Source organism: Ambystoma mexicanum, chromosome 11, assembly GCF_040938575.1.
Source record: "Ambystoma mexicanum isolate Mex_15411 chromosome 11, UKY_AmexF1_1, whole genome shotgun sequence".
NCBI lineage: Eukaryota > Metazoa > Chordata > Amphibia > Caudata > Ambystomatidae > Ambystoma > Ambystoma mexicanum.
In genome coordinates this window covers 419,538,177-419,559,744 of record NC_090934.1, presented here as the reverse complement: position 1 = coordinate 419,559,744, position 21,568 = coordinate 419,538,177, and the positions used below count along the sequence as shown (strand labels likewise).

The following is a 21,568-nucleotide window of genomic DNA, read 5'->3' as shown; positions in this document are numbered from 1 at the left end:
TCGAGATCATGATAGGTGTCTCTGTGACACAGCAGTCTTGGCCCATGACGAGGGGAGGTACCCGCGTAACAATGTGAATATAGGAACCGTTCAGTGTCAGTTGGAAGAGAGGGGGCAGGAAGCGCCTGGCGAGCGCGTCAGACTTTTACCTAGTAATGGCATGCTAGGCCAATGTAGCATTAGTGACTTCTGGCTAGGGTTCTCTTTCTCCCTCACACCGGTGCTCCCACATGTTCTAAGAGGAGGTGGAGACCAACATGTTTCCAAACATATCTGTGACAATGTCTTGAGTGCCAAGAACCAAAGGATTAAACCTTACTATTGCCTTCTTCATACGCCGCCAAACACTTAGGCACAGTCTATGTGCATTTGTGGGGGGGAGGAAAATAGAGGGGACTCCTCAGTTCCCTCCATCTTTCTCTCTCGCCCGATGTTAGTCCCTGAAACAAGACTTGGTGGTGACCATGTTGCAGGACTTCTCACTAAGCGATGGGCCGCTGGAGGCCTACCTAGCCGTGCGGACGTTGCGATAATGGCACATCAGCAGGTGCTTGAAGGTTTTCTTGAAGGTGGCATTGCAGAGGGCATAGCAGGCTGGATTTACAGTGCTGTTGACGTAGCAGAGCCAGTAGCCGATGGACCACACTGTGTCTGGCACACAGGTCTGGCAGAAGGTGTTGATGAGGACCATGACATTATATGGCGTCCAAGTGATGATGAAGGCTAGCAAAATGGCGAAGATGGTCCTAGTGACCTTCTTCTCCCTGGCTGCCATCTGGCGTTTCTTTCGCACCTGGTTCCGGGCTATGCTCGCAAATTTGCGGGCCACGTTAGCTGGGCCACTGTTCGGCAGGACATTGGGGCCTCTGGCGGCCCCATCCGCTGGCACAATCTCGATGGCTGTGATGCACTCACTGCCACTTTGCTTAGTGACAATCTTGATCTTGGACCACTTGGATGCTGGGTTCATGCGAGGGTGTGTCGGACTCTGCTTTGGCACTGGTAGCTGGCTCTCCTCCAGCGTCTTCTCTTTTGTGTTCTGTGTGATGCTTGCTGTGCTGGAGTCATTAGAGGTTTCCTTCTCCTCGGGCTGCCCTATGGGCTCTGCCTCAGCCAAGGGCTTCTCTTCAACGTTGCCATTCCCGACCTCCTCTGGCACCGCCACCACTGTCCTCTTGGGAGAGTTGTTTTTGGTCTGCTTGCTTAAGGAGGTTTTAAAGAAGGAGAACGGCTTTGATTTCTTAGCTGTTTTAACCTCTGGGTTATTTCTCCTGACCCGGCTCTTGCTGGCCAAGGAGATGTGTATGTACAGCACAGTCATGATAACAACAGGCAGGTAGAAGGCGGCAATGGCTGTGCCGAACGTCACCGCTGGGTTAGAAAGGAACTGAATGGAGCATGTTCCATCGGGGACTGTCCTCTCGCCAACGATAAACTGCCAGAATAAGATGGCCGGAGCCCAGAGAACGAACGACAGGATCCATGCAGCAGCAATCATCAGACCGGCCATCTTGGTTGTCCGCCTCGCCGGGTAGGTCAACGGCTTGGTAACACAGAAGTAGCGGTCAAAGCTAATGATGAGCAGGTTCATGACCGAGGCGTTACTCACCACGTAGTCCAAAGCCAGCCAGAGGTCACACACCACGGGCCCCAGTGGCCAGTAACCCTTGATGATGTAAACCGAGTACAGGTTCATGGAAAAGACACCGATGATGAGGTCAGCGCATGCCAAGCTGAACAGGAAGTAGTTATTGACAGTCTGCAGCTGCCGATTGACCTTGATTGACAGCATGACCAGGATGTTGCCCACCACAGTGACCAGGCTCAGGGATCCTGTGACGGTGGCAATGAAGATCAGCTCCACTGTTTTGTACTGCGCGTAAGTCTCTTGGAAGGACACTGCTGTTGTGTTCCCAGCACCAGTGTTGTTGTCTTCCGTGTGGTTGTCCATCTTCCCCTGCCAGCGCGGGACTGAGATGTTGTTCAGCGAATCTGTGAAAAAAAGGGAGAAGATTTTAGTATCTTATCACAGGTATTTGACATCTCAGCATTGTCTATGTAACATTTAACATGGATCACATTTTTCTTCGCTCTCAATCTGCAGCAGTCACCTACTGAGACATATTGAATTGACCGTGTTCTGATTGGGGAACATTTTGCATCAGCCGCAATCAACGTCAATCTCGTGCAGCCTGTGTAAAATGCTGCATTCACCAGATTCTGCAACCACCACATTCAGCATTGGTTACACTCATCACATTCCTGATTGGTAACAGGTGGCATTGGCCACATTCTTTATTTGTAACATTCTGCGTCTGCCACTTTCTGACAAGGCCACATTCTACATCTGCCACATCCTTCTTCAACAATAATGTGCATCACTTAAGTCTGCATTCTCTGCATTTCGCTCCAACTAGATCCTGTATTTGTACATTTGTGACCGGCCATGTTCTGCATTGATCACATTAAACACTGCGTTCACAAGTCATTAAAATATTGCCGTAGACATATGATTGCCAACATCCCCAACCTCTGGGCAAATCAGACCTTGTCATCTTGCATGGCTACAAGAGATTGAGGCTTGGGCTTATGGTAGCAAACTTTCTCAAATCATTTTGCGGGACACTTTCCCACAATGACGTCCCGGCATCGTTCTCCTTTGGCCCGGCCCCAATTGTTATTTAAGCAATTGCTGCGTGACTGGTAATGCTCTAACACCCAGTGTGATGGTCCCGTTTTTTAACTGTAAACATGACCATCACAATCCCACGAGCAAAACATTAGCATTGGAATTAAGCCGGGTGTCAGAGCGTTAACAGTCAGCACATCGGGCGAAGAGACAGCAGCACGGTCGATCGGCAGCGACACAATGGAGGCCTGGGTTGAAACGCTTAACAAACAAAGTCAGACGTTTCCCTGTCCAGCACGGGACAAAATCCTCCAAAATGAGACAGTCCTGCAAAATACGGGCCACCCTACTTGGGCCTGATTTGGAGTGTTCTTCATTCCACAGAATGATACAATGAGATGTAAAGTTAGGGATGTCTTCGGGTTGTCTATATTGAATTCAGTGACACAAGGCAAAGAAGGGTAGAAATACTGTGCATTTGCACCCTGGGAGGGTGTGCTGGCCAATCAGGAAGCTTGGAAGGGTGTGCTGGCCAATCAGGAAGCTTGGACTGTATTCACTGGTATAAGCTCATGTTCCGAGCAACCTGAGTGGAGCTCAGTATGTGCCCCCCAGACGCCCTCTCTTCTCCTGCCTTCTATTCTCCCACGAGGCCCATTAGCACCTACACAGATCACAGCCGGGTGCTAAGGGCTCATTTGAATAAAAACAAGGTTGATCTCCGAAGCTATATCATAATCCTGAAGTCCCTTTTCATTCCTGATGACGTCATGGTCCTCAACAAGGAAAACGAAGTTTAAAAGTACAGCCACAGGCAGCACAGCGCAAGATTTCTATTTTCTTTATTTTTAATTCAAATGAGCCCTTATCACCAGTGTGCGATCTACATGGATGATAATGGCGATATTTTCAACTCAACATTGAACCGACCTTGCTGGTAACGGCCCGCCAACCAAGTTAAGGGCAGAGAGAAGCTGCCTCTGTGAATATCACCTGACTATTCTTTATTTCATGGAGTGGTAAGCTGAGTCGGAGGGCTGGAAATGCAAGGGCGTGGGCTTCCTGCCATGCAGTCAGAGGGTTGATGGAAAGGTCTGAGGATCTGTTCCAGGCAGTAATGGAAATATATTGGCAGGTATTCCATGCAGGGATGCCGTGGGAGTAATGGATGGAAATGTCTGGGGATGTATCAGGCAGTAGATGGGCAAGAATGGTTGCATTAAGGGAGGTCCCCAGTTGCTTCCTAAAGCCCACCTGAAATCGAGACAGAGTTTGAGACTTCTTTATACTGTAATTAATATCAAACATGGGTTTTAAAAGAGCTGCCCAGACAGAAGGAGAGTCTTTCAAAAGAAAAAGAGGGATGCCATCCGGACCAGGAGCCTGTGAAAGTTTAAAATGGTCTATAGCCCAGATTATGTCATCTTAATCCCATGGGCAAGTGCCCCAACTGATTGGACCCAAAGAAGGATCTTTATATTGAGTAAAAGCTTCAGGTAAGAGGTATTTCGTCTCATAAAAATCAACCCAGGTGTGTTTTGTAATCAGGGAATCCATAGAGATCCCCTTTAATCCCAAAGTGCGATTAATAGTGGCCCACAATGTGCCTTCCCTGCCATTGCATAGTTGTTGCAAAATGGACTGATTGTCCTTCACATGTAAATCCATCTTCAGTGATATAACTAAGTTCTTGTATTTTTGACACACCCTCTTCCTCGTCATGATATGTTCGGCTGAGGTCAAACTCTGCTTCTTTAATAAAACCACGTTTTAGTTCCTTCGACTCCATAATTCTGTCATCACATATGTGCCTAGCCTCACCTCTGCAACCCCGAGATTTCCTATGTAGTGTTGTTCTCAAACAATCCATAATAATCTTGTATGGATCATTATCACCCCCCGTCCCCAGTGCCCCCCAGAACTTGATCTGATAATCTCTATGTCCATGGTTCATGAGTGTATTAGTCAGGAGTTTGGTAAACCTCCTAACCGTCCCACGGTTCCATTTAAGGACAAGCCCTCGTCTGGCTGCTGATAGACACGCAAGATCAGATCTCAAATCAAAATTTGTGAGGACAAGATCAAGGGCGAACGACAATAATAAATGATCACCCAGGACTCGATCTGTAAGGGATGACGGGACACAATTTTGCCCTGAGGATATATAAAAATAATAAATCCTAGAACGTCTAGGACCCCTATGCCAAGTATAGACCGGAAGTTCAGTAGATGACTCACACTCCAGGTGACTCATACCCCAATCCCCAAGAAACCGATCCCAGCTAATCCCTCTTTGTACGCCACCATGTATATAAGAGGGGATAGATCTGGACCATTGTAAACAGATACCTCTGCACAGTTTGCATTGTAGTCTCCTCCCAAAATAATAAGATTGCTGTTTCCCCCAATGAACTAACCCTCAAAAAGTGCAACAAGACTAGCCTGAATAGACTCCAACACCATTTGGCTTCCAATACATATTAATTAGCAGAATAGAGGGTTGAAATGAGTTTGGGGTTTACAGAAGCACCACTAGCCATTCTGAGTGGAATAATTCACACTTCATCGTAACATTATAATCTAGGGCCACCGCCAGCCACCCCCCCTCCCCCAGGCCGGCCCAACTGCCCTTCAACAGTTGGACTCATAAAAGTATTGTATCCCTCTAGAACAAAACGAGAGGTTGCCATGGTCTCCTGAAACATGTACAATTTGTGGACTCCCACCCAAGAGGAATTCTCCCAGAACAATTTTACCCTGACATAGACATTCCATGAAATCAGCTCAAGGCTGGTGCTGCTAGGATTGCTCCAACCCCAGGCTGTGATGCAATGAGATGAGGGGTGGCCATGTCTGGGGGTGCATTTTAGGCAGTGATACAGTGAGAGGAGGGTTTGATATGTGTGGAGATATTTTCCATGCAGTGAAAGTGTGAGAGAAGGGAGTTTAAAGATCTGGCCATTTATTGCATGCAGTCATATAGTGAGCGGAGGGTATGGAAATGCCTGGGGCTATATTCGACATAATGATACAGCGAGAGCTGAGGGTGGGGAGATCTGGTGATTTATTGCATGGCATGATACAGCGAGCGTAAGATATGGAAATGCATGTATTTCATGCAGTAAACAGTAGGAGGATGAGGAAGAAAGGCCTGGGTATTTACTGCATGCAGTGATATAGTGAGAGGAGGGGATGGAAAGGTCTGGAGATATATTCCATGCAGTGATACAGCGAGAGCAGAAGGTGGGGAGATCTGGTGATTTATTGCATCCTGTGATACAGTGAGGGGAAGCAATAGACATATTATGTAGTGATTCTCCCTCTATCCAGGTATCCCAAATCTAGGTGTTTCTGCAGTTACTGTTGTGCCCCCATTTGGCATCTCTCCCTCTATCCAGGTGACCTAAATCTAGGTGTTTTTGCAGTTACTATTGTGCCGCCATATAGGCGTCTCTCCCTCTATCCAGGTGTCCCAAATCTAGGTATTTCTGCAGTTACTGTTCTGCCCCCATTTAGGTGTCCCTCCCTCTATCCAGTTGTCCCAAATCTAGGTGTTTCTGCAGTTACTGTTGTGTCCCCATCACCTCTTTGTTTTTGCTTTGTCACCCCGAGTGGGACGGGTATGCCCAGACGTGGGTCCCATGCCTGCTGGGCCTAGAGACCCAAGCTACTCCTCACTGATGAGCCCCAACAAGGGCGAAACATGTTTGGGGATGCTTGTGGATTCGTGCAGAAGGGATGTGACCTAGCAGTGCACGCTGGACTGCCCCTTTTGGGGTGGGGCCAAGCCTGATTTGCATATGGTCTTTCCCCTTCTGTAATGACTTGGCAGGCGAAGAACGATGGTCTGGAGGGTTGCCCCGAGCAATGCCAGTGGTTAAGATTCATTCTAAACCTTCCAGCCATCACTTCTTTGTTTTTGCTTTGTCACCCCAAGTGGGACGGGTATGCCCAGATGTGGGTCCCGTGCCTGCTGGGCCTAGAGACCCAAGCTACTCCTAACTGATGAGCCCCAACAAGGGCGAAACATGTTTGGGGGATGCTTGTGGTCTCGTGCAGAAGGGATGTGACCTAGCAGTTTGGACTGAACTGCCCCTTTTGGGGTGGGGCCAAGCCTGATTTGCATATGGTCTTTCCCCTTCTGTAATGGCTTGGCAGGTCGAAGAACGATGGTCTGGAGGGTTGCCCCGAGCAATGCTAGTGGTTAAGATTCAGTCTAAACCTTCCAGCCATCACCTCTTTATTTTTGCTTTGTCACCCCGAGTGGGACGGGTATGCCCAGACGTGGGTCCCGTGCCTGCTGGGCCTAGAAACCCAAGCTACTCCTCACTGATGAGCCCCAACAAGGGCGAAACATGTTTGGGGATGCTTGTGGTCTCGTGCAGAAGGGATGTGACCTAGCAGTTTGGGCTGGACTGCCCCTTTTGGGGTGGGGCCAAGCCTGATTTGCATATGGTCTTTCCCCTTCTGTAATGGCTTGGCAGGTCGAAGAACGATGGTCTGGAGGGTTGCCCCGAGCAATGCTAGTGGTTAAGATTCAGTCTAAACCTTCCAGCCATCACCTCTTTATTTTTGCTTTGTCACCCCGAGTGGGACGGGTATGCCCAGACCTGGGTCCCGTGCCTGCTGGGCCTAGAAACCCAAGCTACTCCTCACTGATGAGCCCCAACAAGGGCGAAACATGTTTGGGGGATGCTTGTGGTCTCGTGCAGAAGGGATGTGACCTAGCAGTTTGGACTGAACTGCCCCTTTTGGGGTGGGGCCAAGCCTGATTTGCATATGGTCTTTCCCCTTCTGTAATGGCTTGGCAGGTCGAAGAACGATGGTCTGGAGGGTTGCCCCGAGCAATGCTAGTGGTTAAGATTCAGTCTAAACCTTCCAGCCATCACCTCTTTATTTTTGCTTTGTCACCCCGAGTGGGACGGGTATGCCCAGACGTGGGTCCCGTGCCTGCTGGGCCTAGAAACCCAAGCTACTCCTCACTGATGAGCCCCAACAAGGGCGAAACATGTTTGAGGATGCTTGTGGTCTCGTGCAGAAGGGATGTGACCTAGCAGTTTGGGCTGGACTGCCCCTTTTGGGGTGGGGCCAAGCCTGATTTGCATATGGTCTTTCCCCTTCTGTATTGGCTTGGCAGGTCTAAGAACGATGGTCTGGAGGGTTGCACCGAGCAATGCTAGTGGTTAAGATTCAGTCTAAACCTTCCAGCCATCACCTCTTTATTTTTGCTTTGTCACCCCGAGTGGGACGGGTATGCCCAGACCTGGGTCCCGTGCCTGCTGGGCCTAGAAACCCAAGCTACTCCTCACTGATGAGCCCCAACAAGGGCGAAACATGTTTGGGGATGCTTGTGGTCTCGTGCATAAGGGATGTGACCTAGCAGTTCGGGCTGGACTGCCCCTTTTGGGGTGGGGCCAAGCCTGATTTGCATATGGTCTTTCCCCTTCTGTAATGGCTTGGCAGCGAAGAACGATGGTCTGGAGGGTTGCCCCGAGCAATGCCAGTGGTTTAGATTCAGTCTAAACCTTCCAGCCATCACCTCTTTGTTTTGCTGTGCCCCCATTGTAGGCATCTCTCCCTCTATCCAGGTGTCCCAAATCGAGGTATTACTGCATTTACTGTTGTGCCTCCATTTTAGACGCCTCTCCCTCTTTCCAAGTATCCCCTATCCAGGTGGTACTGCATTTACGTTTGGGCCCCTATTTTAGGCATTTCTCCCTCTTTCCAGGTATCCCAAATCTAGGTGTTACTGCATTTACTGTTGTGCTCCCATTTTGGCATCTCCCCCTCTATCCTGGTATCCCAAATCTAGGTGTTTCTGAATTTACTGTTGTGCTTCCATTTTTGGCACTTTCTCCGTCTATCCAGGTATCCCAAATCTAGGGGGTTCTGCAGTTACTGTTGTGCCCACATTTTAGGCGTCTCTTCCTCTATCCAGGTTTCCCAAATCTAGGCATTTCTGCATTTACTGTTGCACCCCCATTTCAGGCATTTCTCCCTTTATCTTGCTATCCCATATCTAGGTGTCTTTGCATTTACTGTTGTGCCCCCTTTTTGGCATCTCTCCCTCTATCCTGGTATCCCAAATGTAGGTGTTTCTGAATTTACTGTTGTGCTCCCATTTTTGGTACTTTCTCCGTCTATCCAGGAATCCCAAATCTAGGGGGTTCTGCAGTTACTGTTGTGCCCACATTTTAGGCATCTCTCCCTCTATCCAGGTTTCCCAAATCTAGGCATTTCTGCATTTACTGTTGCACCCCCATTTCAGGCATTTCTCCCTTTATCTTGCTATCCCATATCTAGGTGTCTTTGCATTTACTGTTGTGCCCCCTTTTTGGCATCTCTCCCTCTATCCTGGTATCCCAAATCTAGGTGTTACTGCATTTACTGTTGTGCTCCCATTTTTGGCACTTTCTCCATCTATCCAGGTATCCAAAATCTAGGGGGTTCTGCAGTTACTGTTGTGCCCCCTTTTTGGCATCTCTCCCTCTATCCAGGTGTCCCAAATCTAGGTGTTTCTGAATTTACTGCTGTGCTCCCATTTTTGGCACTTTCTCCGTCTATCCAGGTATCCCAAATCTAGGGGGTTCTGCAGTTACTGTTGTGCCCACATTTTAGGCGTCTCTCCCTCTATCCAGGTTTCCCAAATCTAGGCATTTCTGCATTTACTGTTGCACCCCCATTTCAGGCATTTCTCCCTTTATCTTGCTATCCCATATCTAGGTGTCTTTGCATTTACTGTTGTGCCCCCTTTTTGTCATCTCTACCTCTATCCTGGTATCCCAAATCTAGGTGTTTCTGAATTTACTGTTGTGCCCCATTTTAGGCATCTCTCCCTCTATCTAGGTGTCCTAAATCTAGGTGTTTCTGCATTTACTGTTGCGCCCCCATTTTAGGCGCCTCTCCCTCTTTCCAGGTATCCCATATCCAGGTGTTACTGCATTTACTGTTGTGCCCCCATTTTAGGTGTTTTTCTCTCTATCCTGGTATCCCAAATCTAGATGTTTACTGCAGTTACTGTTGTGTTCCCATTTAAAACCCTCTCCATCTATCCAGGTGTCCCAAATCTATGTGTTTCTGCAGTTACTGTCGTGCCCCCATTGTAGGCACCTCTCCCTCTATCCAGGTGTCCAACATCTAGACATTACTGCTTTTACTGTTGGGCACCCATTTTAGGCGCCTCTCCCTCTTTCCAGGTATCCCATGTCCAGGTGTTACTGCATTTATGGTTGTGCCCCGTATTTTATGCGTTTCTCGATCTATCCTGGTATCCCAAATCTAGGTGTTTCTGCAGTTACTGTTGTGCCCCTATTTTAGGCATTTATCCCTCTATCCAGGTGTCCGAAATATAGGTATTACTGCATTTACTGTTGTGCCCCCATTTTAGGTGCTTTCTCCTTCCATCCGGGTATCCTAAATCTAGGTGTTTCTGCATTTACTGTAGTGCCCCCATTTTAGGTGCTTCTCCCTCTGTCCAAGTATCCCAAAGCTAGGCGTTTCTGTATTCATTGTTGTGCCCCCATATTAGGCCTTTCTCCCTCTATCCAGGTGTCCCAAATCTAGGTATTACTGCTTTCACTGTTTTGCCCCCATTTTGAGCTCTTTCTCCCTCTATTCAGGTGGCCCATACCTTGGTGTGTTCGCATTTACTATTGTGTCCCCATTCTGGGCGTTTCTCCTTCCAGTCCTATCTCCGTTAAAACCCTGCCACTCTTGTGACCCTACTTAACAATCTAGCTGTCTAAACCCACTACTTGTGTCTCAACGTTTGAGCGCTTTCTCCCATTAGCCAGCTGTCCCAGTGTTGGCAGTGTATGTGTCTGCTGCTGTAGTCCCAATTCAGTACACTAGATGGGTTGTTTTTCACTCTTGCTGCTGTTTGTCTCGGATATGGACGCTCTTTCTCCCAATAGCCTGGTATCCCAAATCCAGCAATTTAAAGTTGTTGCTGGTGTCTCAACTTTGACTGTTTATATTTACTGCTGCTATCTTATATCTGGGCACCTTCCCAATAGCCAGGTATCTCAACTCAAACAGTTATACTTTCTGATGCTGTGTCTAATCTAGCTGCTTATATTAGCAGCTGTTTTCTCGAAACTGAGTGTCTTCACGCACTGATCGGACTCTCTCAAATCTAGCCTTTCCCATCTACAGTAGTATCTCAACCTCAGAAGGTCCCAGTCCCTCCATCCGCCCACCTTCCAGCCACACCCTTACATGGCCCTGGCGATCAGCACACACTCTAGCCGGATACACGGACAACCATGATCTCTACCACCACACCATTTTCCGTCTATTAGAACCAGACTCACGCAGACTCACTCACGCAAACACTGCCACTCACCACACACCTCCCCACTCACATACAAGAGCAGCTCTCAGGCATTCTAGAACACACCACACCTGGCCCCCACCAGTCACCCTCACACCCTCATTCTTGAACCCAGTACCACACTCACCCAGAATCGTTCTGACACAGAACTCCTCTCACACACATCTCCCTACTCACATACAAGAGGAGCTCTCAGACATTCGAGAATACACCCCATCGGCCCTTCACCCGTCACCCTCATACCCTCTATCTTGAACCCAGTACCACACTCACCCAGAATCCCTCAGACACACCGCCTCTCACCACACACTACCCTACTCACATACGTGAGGAGCTCTCAGACATTCCGGAATACACCCCATCTGACCTACAGCCTTCACCCCTGCACCCTCATTCCTGAACCCACCTTACACCCCACCAAACCTTTTCACCTCCGACCCCCTCCACTTGAAGCCCACACACATACTGACCCTATGCCACCACCACTCATTACACACCTTCCAACTCCCAGACCAGAGGAGCTCTCTGGCCAACCATGATTCACCCACTGCCTTCCCCCCTCCCAACTACCACCACTGACCCTCCTCTTATTTTCAAACCATCTTTCCCACCCACCCTCCCAGAGAACTTGCAGCCTCCCACATCCTCTCAGCACCCCCACTCCAACTCTCAGGCGAGAGGAGCACTCTGGCCCACCATGATTCACCCAATGGCCTCCCCCCCCTCCCAACTACCTCAGCGGACCCTCCCCTTATTTCCAAACTGTGTTTCCCACCCACCTTCCCAGATAACTTACAGCCTCCCACATCCTCTCAGCACCCACCCTCCAAATCTCAGGCCAGAGTGGCACTCTGGCGCTCCCAGAAACAACTTATGCTTGCACCGATCTCAGCAACCCGTGGGAACCCCCTCCCACTCTCCCACTTCCCAACTCCGCTTCCCCAGGTGGAAGGCCTTCTCCCGCCCAAAGCTTCCCATTGGCCAGAGTCCAACTCTCAGGCTAGAGGAGCCTTCTGGCGCTCCAGAAAACATTGCCCCACTGCCAGATCAATCCTCGGCCTGCCTTCGGGAACACACTCTCTCACCCCCACAGCTACAACCACAAGTACCACCATACATCACTTTCAATCTATCTCTTATAAGAGGGGAGCCCCCCTCAGCCCAATTGCCCCGCCTCTCCTCCCACACCCTCCAACCACACACCCTCCCTTGCATACACTTTTGACCTGTTCCACACTCTCTCCAAAACCATCCCGGAGGAATCCCAGGGGTTCTGTGACAGCTTACACCCTACCCCACACCTGCCAAGGCCTACCCTACCTCCATCTCCGGTGCTGCCCTCACCTCCCTTGACCAGACCACTCCTGCCTCAGCAAGCATTGCCCACCGACCTCCCACCCTCTCCACCACATGACCACTACCAGACGGTCAACCCAGGCCACCCCATGCCCTTCTCCCAGCTTGACACGTCTTGCCCTTTCCCGAACCATCGCCTCAACTCCCTTCCCCGCAGACCAATCACCCTCTCACATACTCCCTCAGCACCCAAATGCACAGAACTCAGAGGTAGATGGTGCCCCTCGCCCTCAACTCTACACGCCTGGCCAGCCCTGCATTTTCTACCAATCAAACCGCCCATCCCACGCCACTACTCTGTCGAAGACCTGCCCTGCCCACCCTCTCTTCCTGGTCCTGAACCACCCACGTCCCTCTACACACCCAATTACAGTATTCCTCCCCTGACCACCTCTGACATCATTGACCCAATCGCCCATCTCCCCACAAGCACCACCAAGCTACCAGTGACTCTGACCATCCCAGCCCTGCCAACCCCGGACACCCAGAAGGACATTGCCCCCACTACCTCTCACAAAGCCACCGCCTCCCTTTCAATACCCACTCTATGGCCAAAAACAGACACAGCATCTATGATCTCCTAACCTCACACAATCCTGATATTATCTTCATCACAGAATCTGGTTCTTGGACAACCTCAAACCCAGGGGTGTTGCTAGGTCTGGAAAAGATCTGGTGCAGCACTAATGTTGGGACTGTTGGGACTCGGGCTAGCTAGCCTTTTGATTGTACCCCCTGAGTTTCTATCTGGGGCTAGAACCAGAAGACTGCTTGTAGCTATAGCTCCCTCAGCCCCCCCTAACAATGCCTCTGCAAGCCTATCACTAACAAAGCATTCCCACCCGACTACTCACCCATCACCCACAATAGACGTTCTAGCCATCCTTCACAAAGCACACATCTCTATCACCTCCACTGAAACACAACCCAGCACGGCTAACTGCAAATCTTTTCCAGTCAAACCCTCTCTCCTCCCTACTCTCTCACACAGCTTCCTACTCGTTTACAGGCCCCCCCCGGATATGACAGACATTTCGCCAACAGCCTATGAGACTCACTAGCAGCCACTTTAGTTAACCACCCTGCACTCACCCTACTGGGAGACTTCAATATCCGGTTTGACATGCCCAACAACTCCATGACTCTACTCCTGGTTGACAGCCTAGAGGCACTCAATCTCACCCAGCATGTCACTGGACCCACGCTTACTTCTGGCCACACCCTCAGCGCCATTTTCAGCTCTTCTGACCTCATCTCCATGTCCACCCCTTAACCCCTCATCTGGACAGACCACTCTGCCATACCTTTCTCTCTCCTTACACCGCCACTACCCCCAAGGCCTCCTCTACCCCTGCATCTCAGTTCAAATGCTGGAACAAGGTGAAGGTACGATTGGACTTGGCCAAGGCACTGCTGCGCACCATCCCCTCACTCCAGACCACTGATAGAATCTTACCAATAGGTCTCTTTGAATCCTGGCTAAATGACTCACTCATTCTCCATACCCCTCCCAAGACTGCTCCCTCCCCACAAGGACCTACCCCCAAATGGTTCACCCTCCACCTAAAGGCTCTTCAAACTAATAACCGTTCACTTGAGTGCAAATGATGAGCTTCCAAAACACTGCAAAAAAATCAGTATTCACCCACCACCACAGAAATTACAAATCAGAGATCCGAAAGGCCAAAAAAGCCTATTGTAATGAAAGGATCCAGAACTGCCATAGCGGCAGCAAAGACCTCCACAGGATCATCACAGAATTCCTGAACCCGCCCTGCACCGCAGCCCAGACTGCCTCCTCACATACGCTCTGCAACTCCCTCTCTGAACATTTCCCCAAAACAGCCCTAGACAGGACGGCCACCCTCAATGTCAAACTCTCCAACCTGTCCACCCACCCTAAACCCACTCTACAAGAATCAACCCTCCTCCCCCCGAGAATCCTTGATTCTGCTCTTTCAAACCAAATCTCGAGTGAGGAGTTCGTGAAACTACTATCCATTCACGGACTCTCCGGCACTCCCCTCAACCCTTGTCCCGTCTCTCTCCTCAAAGAAATCTTCACCTAAACGTGTGGAGGAGAACTGGTGAGGTCCATTCTAAATGACACCTTCACCTTCGGCAACTTCCCAGAACTCTTAAAAACCACACATGTAAAACCTCTTCTCAAAAAGCATCCCTCGACCCTCACCTACCAATTAATTACAGGCTAATTTTCACCACCTGATGCTTGGCAAAGCTCATCGACTGCACTGCGTACTCACAGCTCAATGGTTTCATAGAATCAAACAATCTCCTAGACCCTGCAAAATCAGGGTTCCATCCACGCCATGAAACAGAAACTACCCTGTTCTCTATCTGGGATGACCTCAAAGTCACTGCAGACTCGGAAGGATGTGCAGCACTTGTTCTCTTTGACTTCTCTGGAGCAGTTGACACCATTAACCAAATGATCCTCTTGACAAATTTCACTCCCTAGGAATACAAGGCTCATTCCAAACTAACAGACAGCAAACCACTCCCCTTCTATTCAACCTTTACATGACTACTCTGCTCAGGATCATCCACTCACACAACCTCACATGCTATAACTATGCGGATGACACACAAATCTTCTTGAGAATTCCTAAATCAACCTCCGATCCTCGCCCTGACCAAGCAGCATGTCTCACTGACATTGACCGCTGGATGACGACTAACCATCTCCTTCTAAACCCAGGGAAAATGGAGATCATGGTATGCAGCAAAACTGCTCCATTCCCCCAACCAACTCTCTGGCCACCCTCACTCGGTGCCCTCAATGGCCCCCTGACCACCACCACTGTCAAAAACCGCAGCTGCACAATGGACTCGGACCTAACTCTGTCTCAACACATCAACAATGCATCCAAATTCTGTCATTTCCACCTTAGGCTTCTGAAACGCATCTTCCCTTACCTCACCTACTCAAATAGACTGGCTGCAATTATATCCATCGTCATGTCCATACTTGATTATCCAAACTCCCTCTACCTGGGTGCACCAGCCTACCAACTAAACAAACTCCAAAGAGTCAACTCTCGGCTACCAGACTGCTACTCGCATTGGGATGAAGGGACATCTCACCCACTTTCTGCAGCATACCCTGGCTCCCAATAGGACATAGAGCCATCTTCAAAATCCTGCTTATTACTCACCGAGCGGCGCACAAAGCAGGCCCCAAATTCCTACAAGACAAAATTCCACCTTACCACCCAACTCGCACCGTAAGGTCAAGCACAGCCCTCCCTCCCTCCTCGCCAACTTTGTGGAACTCAGCCCTCCCTCCCTCCTCGCCAACTTTGTGAAACTCACTGCCTCCATGCATTAGACACAGCCAATATTACATGGCTTTCCGGAAGGCCCTCCAATCCTGGCTCTTTCCCTAAAAACTCAAGGGAGCGCCCTGACCACCCGATTTACCACCATATCCAGAAAATGGCTTGGTAACCCCCCAATAAGGGCTCTCAATGGACTCTCAGGCAAGGGGATATCTATCTCCACCCACCTGGAGCCAGTGCCTTAGAAGTGAAATCCGAATCGAAGTAGCACTAATGTATCATTGCCTCCCTCCACCAGGGATAGACTAGGCTCTAAGGCTAAGAGATATCCACCTCCAGTTATCTGGATCGACTGTGCTAGACACGTAACCCAGGCACTAATAGCACTTATGTACCTACGCCATGACAGACCTGGATCATCACCCCCTCCAGATATGCACAACTCTATCAATGACGCCCATCGTGGCTAATCTTACCCATCTGGAAATCATAACAGCACTTATGTACCTTTGCCATGACGGAGCTGATTCATTGCCTTCCTCCACTAGGTATATACCACACTATGAGGCCAAGAGATATTGGCCCCCAATTGTCTGGACTGACTGTGCTAGAGTGGTAGCCCAAGCACTAATGGCACTTATGTACCAATGCAATGGCTGAGCGTGATCATTACTCCATCCAGATATGCACTATGCTACCAGGCCAGGAGATACCCATCCTTGCAGATCTTACTCACCTGAAAATCTTTGAGTGAAACATCATACTGAGGGCATACTAGCACTTATATCTTCGCCAATCCTACCTATCTGGGAATGTATCTAGCAGAACTACTGACAAAGGGCCTCTGCAGCACCTATATTGAAACAATGTGATTCGGGCCAGATCTGGCTGTCATCATCCAACAGACAACGCTAATAAGCAATTGCAAACCCAACTAAACACAGGAAGGACCGAGCCCAATAGCCCAACCCCCAGGGAGATACCATCCCCTGTACAGGCACTGGAAACTCGTCAGGTACAGAATTTGCCTCAAATCCACACAAACACTGAAACAAAACAATATGCTAACTCTTCCCTCTGCTCCAACAAATGATAGAATGCAGCCATACCCCTCAATTAATTCGGCCTAGCTGCACACATACTTATACACCCCCCTGATCACCTCAACAGTCTTTAAAGCTCAACTATACCCCATGAAATGAAATGAAATGATATTTTGATGAAAATCGGCCTAGTTGCACACTTAATCCCTTTCACAATCTCGACAACCACCAGAATGCAGCTACGCAAGTTCTACTGGCCTTGCTGCACACATTCTACTGATCTCACACAACGACCGCACCATGCCTAGAACTAGAATGCAGCCACACACCACCTAATTCGCCCTGGCTGAACACATACCAAGTACACCCCAGCACTTTACTACACTACACTCTCCACTGTCTCATGGTTCATTCAATACAGTGAGAAGAAGGGGGTGCACATGTCTGGGGATGTTTTCCATGTAGTGACACAGGGAGAGGAGGGTGCAGAAAATTCTGGGGATTTATTTTGCACAGTGATATAGTCTGAGGGAGAGGTGGAAATGTGTTACGGTTTATTTAATGCAGTGATTCAGTGGGAATAAGGGGCAGACATGTCTGGGGATGTATTACATGCAGTGATACAGGGAGAGGAGGGTACAGAAAAGTCTGGGGATTTATTTTACACAGTGATATAGTCCGAGGGAGAGGTGGAAATGTGTTATGGTTTATTTAATGCAGTGATTCAGTGGGAATAAGGGGCAGACATGTCTGGGGATGTATTACATGCAGTACAGGGAGAGGAGGGTGCAGAAACGTCTGGGGATTTATTTTACACAGTGATATAGTCAGAGGGATGGGTGGAAATGTGTTACGGTTTATTTAATGCAGTGATTCAGTGGGAATAAGGGGCAGACATGTCTGGAGATGTATTCCATGCAGTGATGCAGGGAGAGAGGGGTGCAGGAAAGTCTTGGGATTTATTTTACAAAGTGATATAGTCAGAGGGAGGGATGAAAATGTCTTATCATTTATTTAATACAGTGATACAGTGAGAAGTAGGGGGTGGGACTGTCTGCGGATGTATCCCATGCAGTGATACAGGGAGAGGAGGATGCTGGTAGGTCTGGGGATTTATTGCGTGCAGTGATACAGTGAGAAGAAGCTGCGGAAATGTCTCAGGATGTATTCTATGCAGTGATACAGTGAGAGGAGGGATTGTTGGAGGAGGAGTATGCCCGTATTGGGACAGGTGTGAGGGATGGTTGTAGGGTAGATCACCAAGAGGATTATTTGTTAGTTAAACTATTCACTAAAGGGGTGAATGTTGGGCTGGTTAGGAGGAAGGGTCCCTATGATTACAAGGGGTTCATGTTGGTCGCACTGTATTGATAACTGGGCGTGGCTGCAAACTGGGCGCAATGTTGTAATGTCATATGTATCAAGCGTAGTTAATTATGGGTGGGATAAGTTGCTTTTAGTGTTACTGTTGTCAAGGACTGATACATATTAGATTTGCACGCACATAGAAAGATACCATGTTAAAATTACCAATGCAACATCAACACGATCTACACACGGGGTGCTCTGAAACACATGGAAACTGGGAGACAGAGAGGGTTTCAATGTGCATGCAGAGGGGAGCCTGTCCTGAGATCCCACGGTAAAGAAGGAATAACATTTAAAACACATACACACAGAGAAATGTATAAAAGGAGGTTTGATCACACAGCGAAGCATATGAAAGAAGCTTAATAAGGAGTTTATATAAATCTGCATGCAGTGTGGTTTTGTGAGTTTATTTGGACTTTGCAGTTAGCAGTTACATGATGTGTTATAGGCAGCTGGGACATTCTGGCTTTTCTGGTTTGGATGGGTTGACAGAGGAAGCATGAGTCATCAAGTAGAAGGTCAACCTGCGAGCAGGACAAAGGGTTATGGTGTAACAATTCCGCAAGGAACAGATGTAATCTTGCTCATTGCATTGAAGTCACGTAGAAGGGGTTAACCATTTGTTTGGGCCAGCAATAAAGATGGGGCCCAAAGCCATGGTGTCTGGTGGTCAATTGTTTTCACAGGGTGAAACTAGAGGCTGTACATAATGTAGTATGGTCGCATAAATTAGAATGTGTTAAGAGGAGCCAGGAGTGTGGGGTGGTTGAGATTGCAATCTGTAGTTCAAAGAAAACCTGTTTGTTCAGCCCTTCCTCGTATTGCTACAATATCCCATCGAACCATATGCAAATCACACTTAAGGTTAAAGGCTCTAGGCCACCTGTTACTAAGTAATGAATGATGTTATATGTGAATGTTTCATTGTACCATGATGTCACAACCTACCACGGACCAATGCGCAGCAAAGGCGGACTTCGAATATGATGTGAAGATGGTCATAAAGATTGTCGATGACCAATGAGAAAGAATGAATTTGGAAAAGATGGAAGTTCTTTGTAAATGTTTTGTCCAATCATGTTTGAGGGGTGGGTGGTAATAGAATATTTGGGAGTATTTCACTGTTGCTAAAATGTATACAAATTTAACAATTGATTTAGATCATTGAGATTTGAGTTGGTTTGGTTCCACGGGACTGTCCAACTTCTCCCTGGAATTTTGTACAATAATCCTTGCTTTTGTGACTTGACAAGTACCCTTGGCTGAGTTTCCCCTGTACCCACGTTCTCCTCACCTGAGCTTTCCGAGTCAATGGTTTCTTGCAGTCCTCGACGTGCCAGGTAGTCTCTCTCCTTTTTCTGGTGCGTGGGCTTGTCACGGAGAGAAGCCACTGTGGCCGCTGGGTGAGAACAGCGGCACAGTGACCTCCTTTCCGGGACCAAGCCAGAAAATGCAGGGAAAAACCCGCAAAGGGGAAAAAACCCTGATAAGAGGTGCCAAGACTTGTCTGCGAAGGCCAGTTGTTCCCAGATGAAAAAGAAGGAAGCGAAGGATCTCCAACAACTGAAGGGTGGCCACTAAATGTCCAAGTCCAACAATAGCAGTAGGCCTGAAGCGCAGGCGGAGAAGGCAGCAGCTGAGGAGGCTGCAGTGGAGGTCGAAAATGTTCCAGGAAAGCACTGCGGAGGAGCACGGAAGGGAACCCCACGCTGACTGGACCAAAAAGAGCAAGGGGGGAGAGAGAGGGGGAGAGAGAGAGAGAGAGAGAGAGAGAGAGAGAGAGAGAGAGAGAGAGAGAGAGAGAGAGAGAGAGAGAGAGAGAGAGAGAGAGAGAGAGAGAGAGAGAAAAAAAGAAAAAAAGAAAAAGGCACAGCTAGCGCCGCCCAGGGAAGGCGGCGGAGAGAAATGGGAAACAAAGTACGGTGTTCTGAGAAACCGGAACCCTGGAGAAAAGTATCCAAGGGGAGTAACCCCTGAGAAATTCCAAAGCGAGGTGCAGAGGAAGAGCAAAGGACCCAGAGTCGAGAAGTAAACAACAGAGGGGGGTTGCAACGCAACGACCTGCCGGGAGGCGGGGATTTAAATACTCCCGGCAGCGTTGCGTCCCGCGTTCGGAGCTGCGGAGCGAACACAGAAAAAGGACTAAAGTAATCCTCCTCTGCGTCCTCTCAAACTCCAACGCGGAAGAAATCGCCAGTCGCGGCGATGGCTGCGAGTGACAGTATGCCCCCCCCTAGAGTGCAACCACCCGGGCTTACCCGGGTACAAGCGATGGAACCTAGCCAACAGCTGAGGGGCATGTATCTGAGAAGCAGGCTCCCATGAATCCTCCGATACCGGGTAGCCCTTCCATGACAGGAGGTATTCCAACCGGCCACGAAGAAATCTAGAATCGCGAATGGCAGAAACTTCGTATTCCTCCTGGTTGGCAGCAGTGACAGGAAGATTCCGGTTGAGAGGCCGGCGATGTGGATCAGAGTAGTAGGGCTTAAGAAGAGAGGCGTGAAAGACAGGGTGTATGTGCCTGAGAGATGGAGAGAGTATTAGACGATAGGCAACAGGATTGACCTTGGAGAGGATGGGGAAAGGTCCCAAGAAACGCGGAGACAGTTTAGAAGGTTTTGTCCATCTGGGAAGGAATCTGGTGGACAACCACACCTTGTCCCCGGGTTTCCATGAAGGTGCTTCCCTGCGATGTTTGTCGGCTTCAGTCTTATTCCGCTGTCTACAATCCGTCAAGCTTAGCAATGCACTGTCCCTGGCCTCCTTGACATTTCTTAGCACCTCTTCTGCAGTCGGAGAGTTAGAGAACCTGGGCACCTCGGGCATTAGATAACGCGGGTGAACACCGTAGGTACAAAAAAAAGGGGATAGGCCTGTGGCAGTGTGCCTGGAGTTGTTGTAGACGAATTCTGCAGTAGGGAGTAGAGAAACCCAATTATCTTGACGCTGGGAAATAAAGCATCGCAAGTACTGCTCCAAGGTTGCGTTGAGTCGCTCCGTTTGGCCGTTCGTCTGTGGGTGAAACCCAGAGGAAAGGGCCCTTTCCACTCCCAATCGAGAACACAAAGCCGTCCAGAATTTGGAAATGTACTGGCTTCCTCGATCGGATATTATCTTGTCGGGGAGGCCATGAAGCTTGAAGATATCTCGGGCAAATGTCTCTGCCATCTTGGTGGCAGAAGGAAGTCCAGGAAGAGGAGAAAAATGGGCTAACTTGCTTAGAGAGTCCACCGTAACCATGATACATGTGCATGACTCGGACTCAGGAAGCTCCACTATGAAGTCCGTGGAGATGAGTCCCCATGGGCGAGTCGGTATCTCCACTTGGGTGAGAAGTCCTAGGGGCTTCCCCGAGGCATATTTGATTCTGGCACAAGTTGGGCAGGTCTTTACATAGTTGAACACGTCTCTCCTGATGTTGGGCCAAAGAAATGACCTCGAGATAAGTTCCAACGTACCATTTCCGCTTCTGTGTCCGCCTAGACGTGAGTCGTGACACCATTTAAGGATCTTCCGGCGCAACGACCCTTCAGGG

At 49.1% G+C, this 21,568-nt stretch overlaps 1 protein-coding gene across 1 annotated transcript in view; it reads right to left on the bottom strand.

The window, feature by feature from the left end:
* Nucleotides 1–379: 379 nt before the first annotated feature.
* Nucleotides 380–21,568, bottom strand: part of CHRM4 (cholinergic receptor muscarinic 4) — a 715,882-nt gene continuing 694,693 nt past the window's right edge. Inside the window, exon 2 of the mRNA XM_069623221.1 lies at nucleotides 380–1,992. Within this exon, the coding sequence (XP_069479322.1) occupies nucleotides 506–1,992 (1,487 nt within the window). The 3' untranslated portion in view covers nucleotides 380–505. The remainder of the gene's footprint in view (nucleotides 1,993–21,568) is intronic.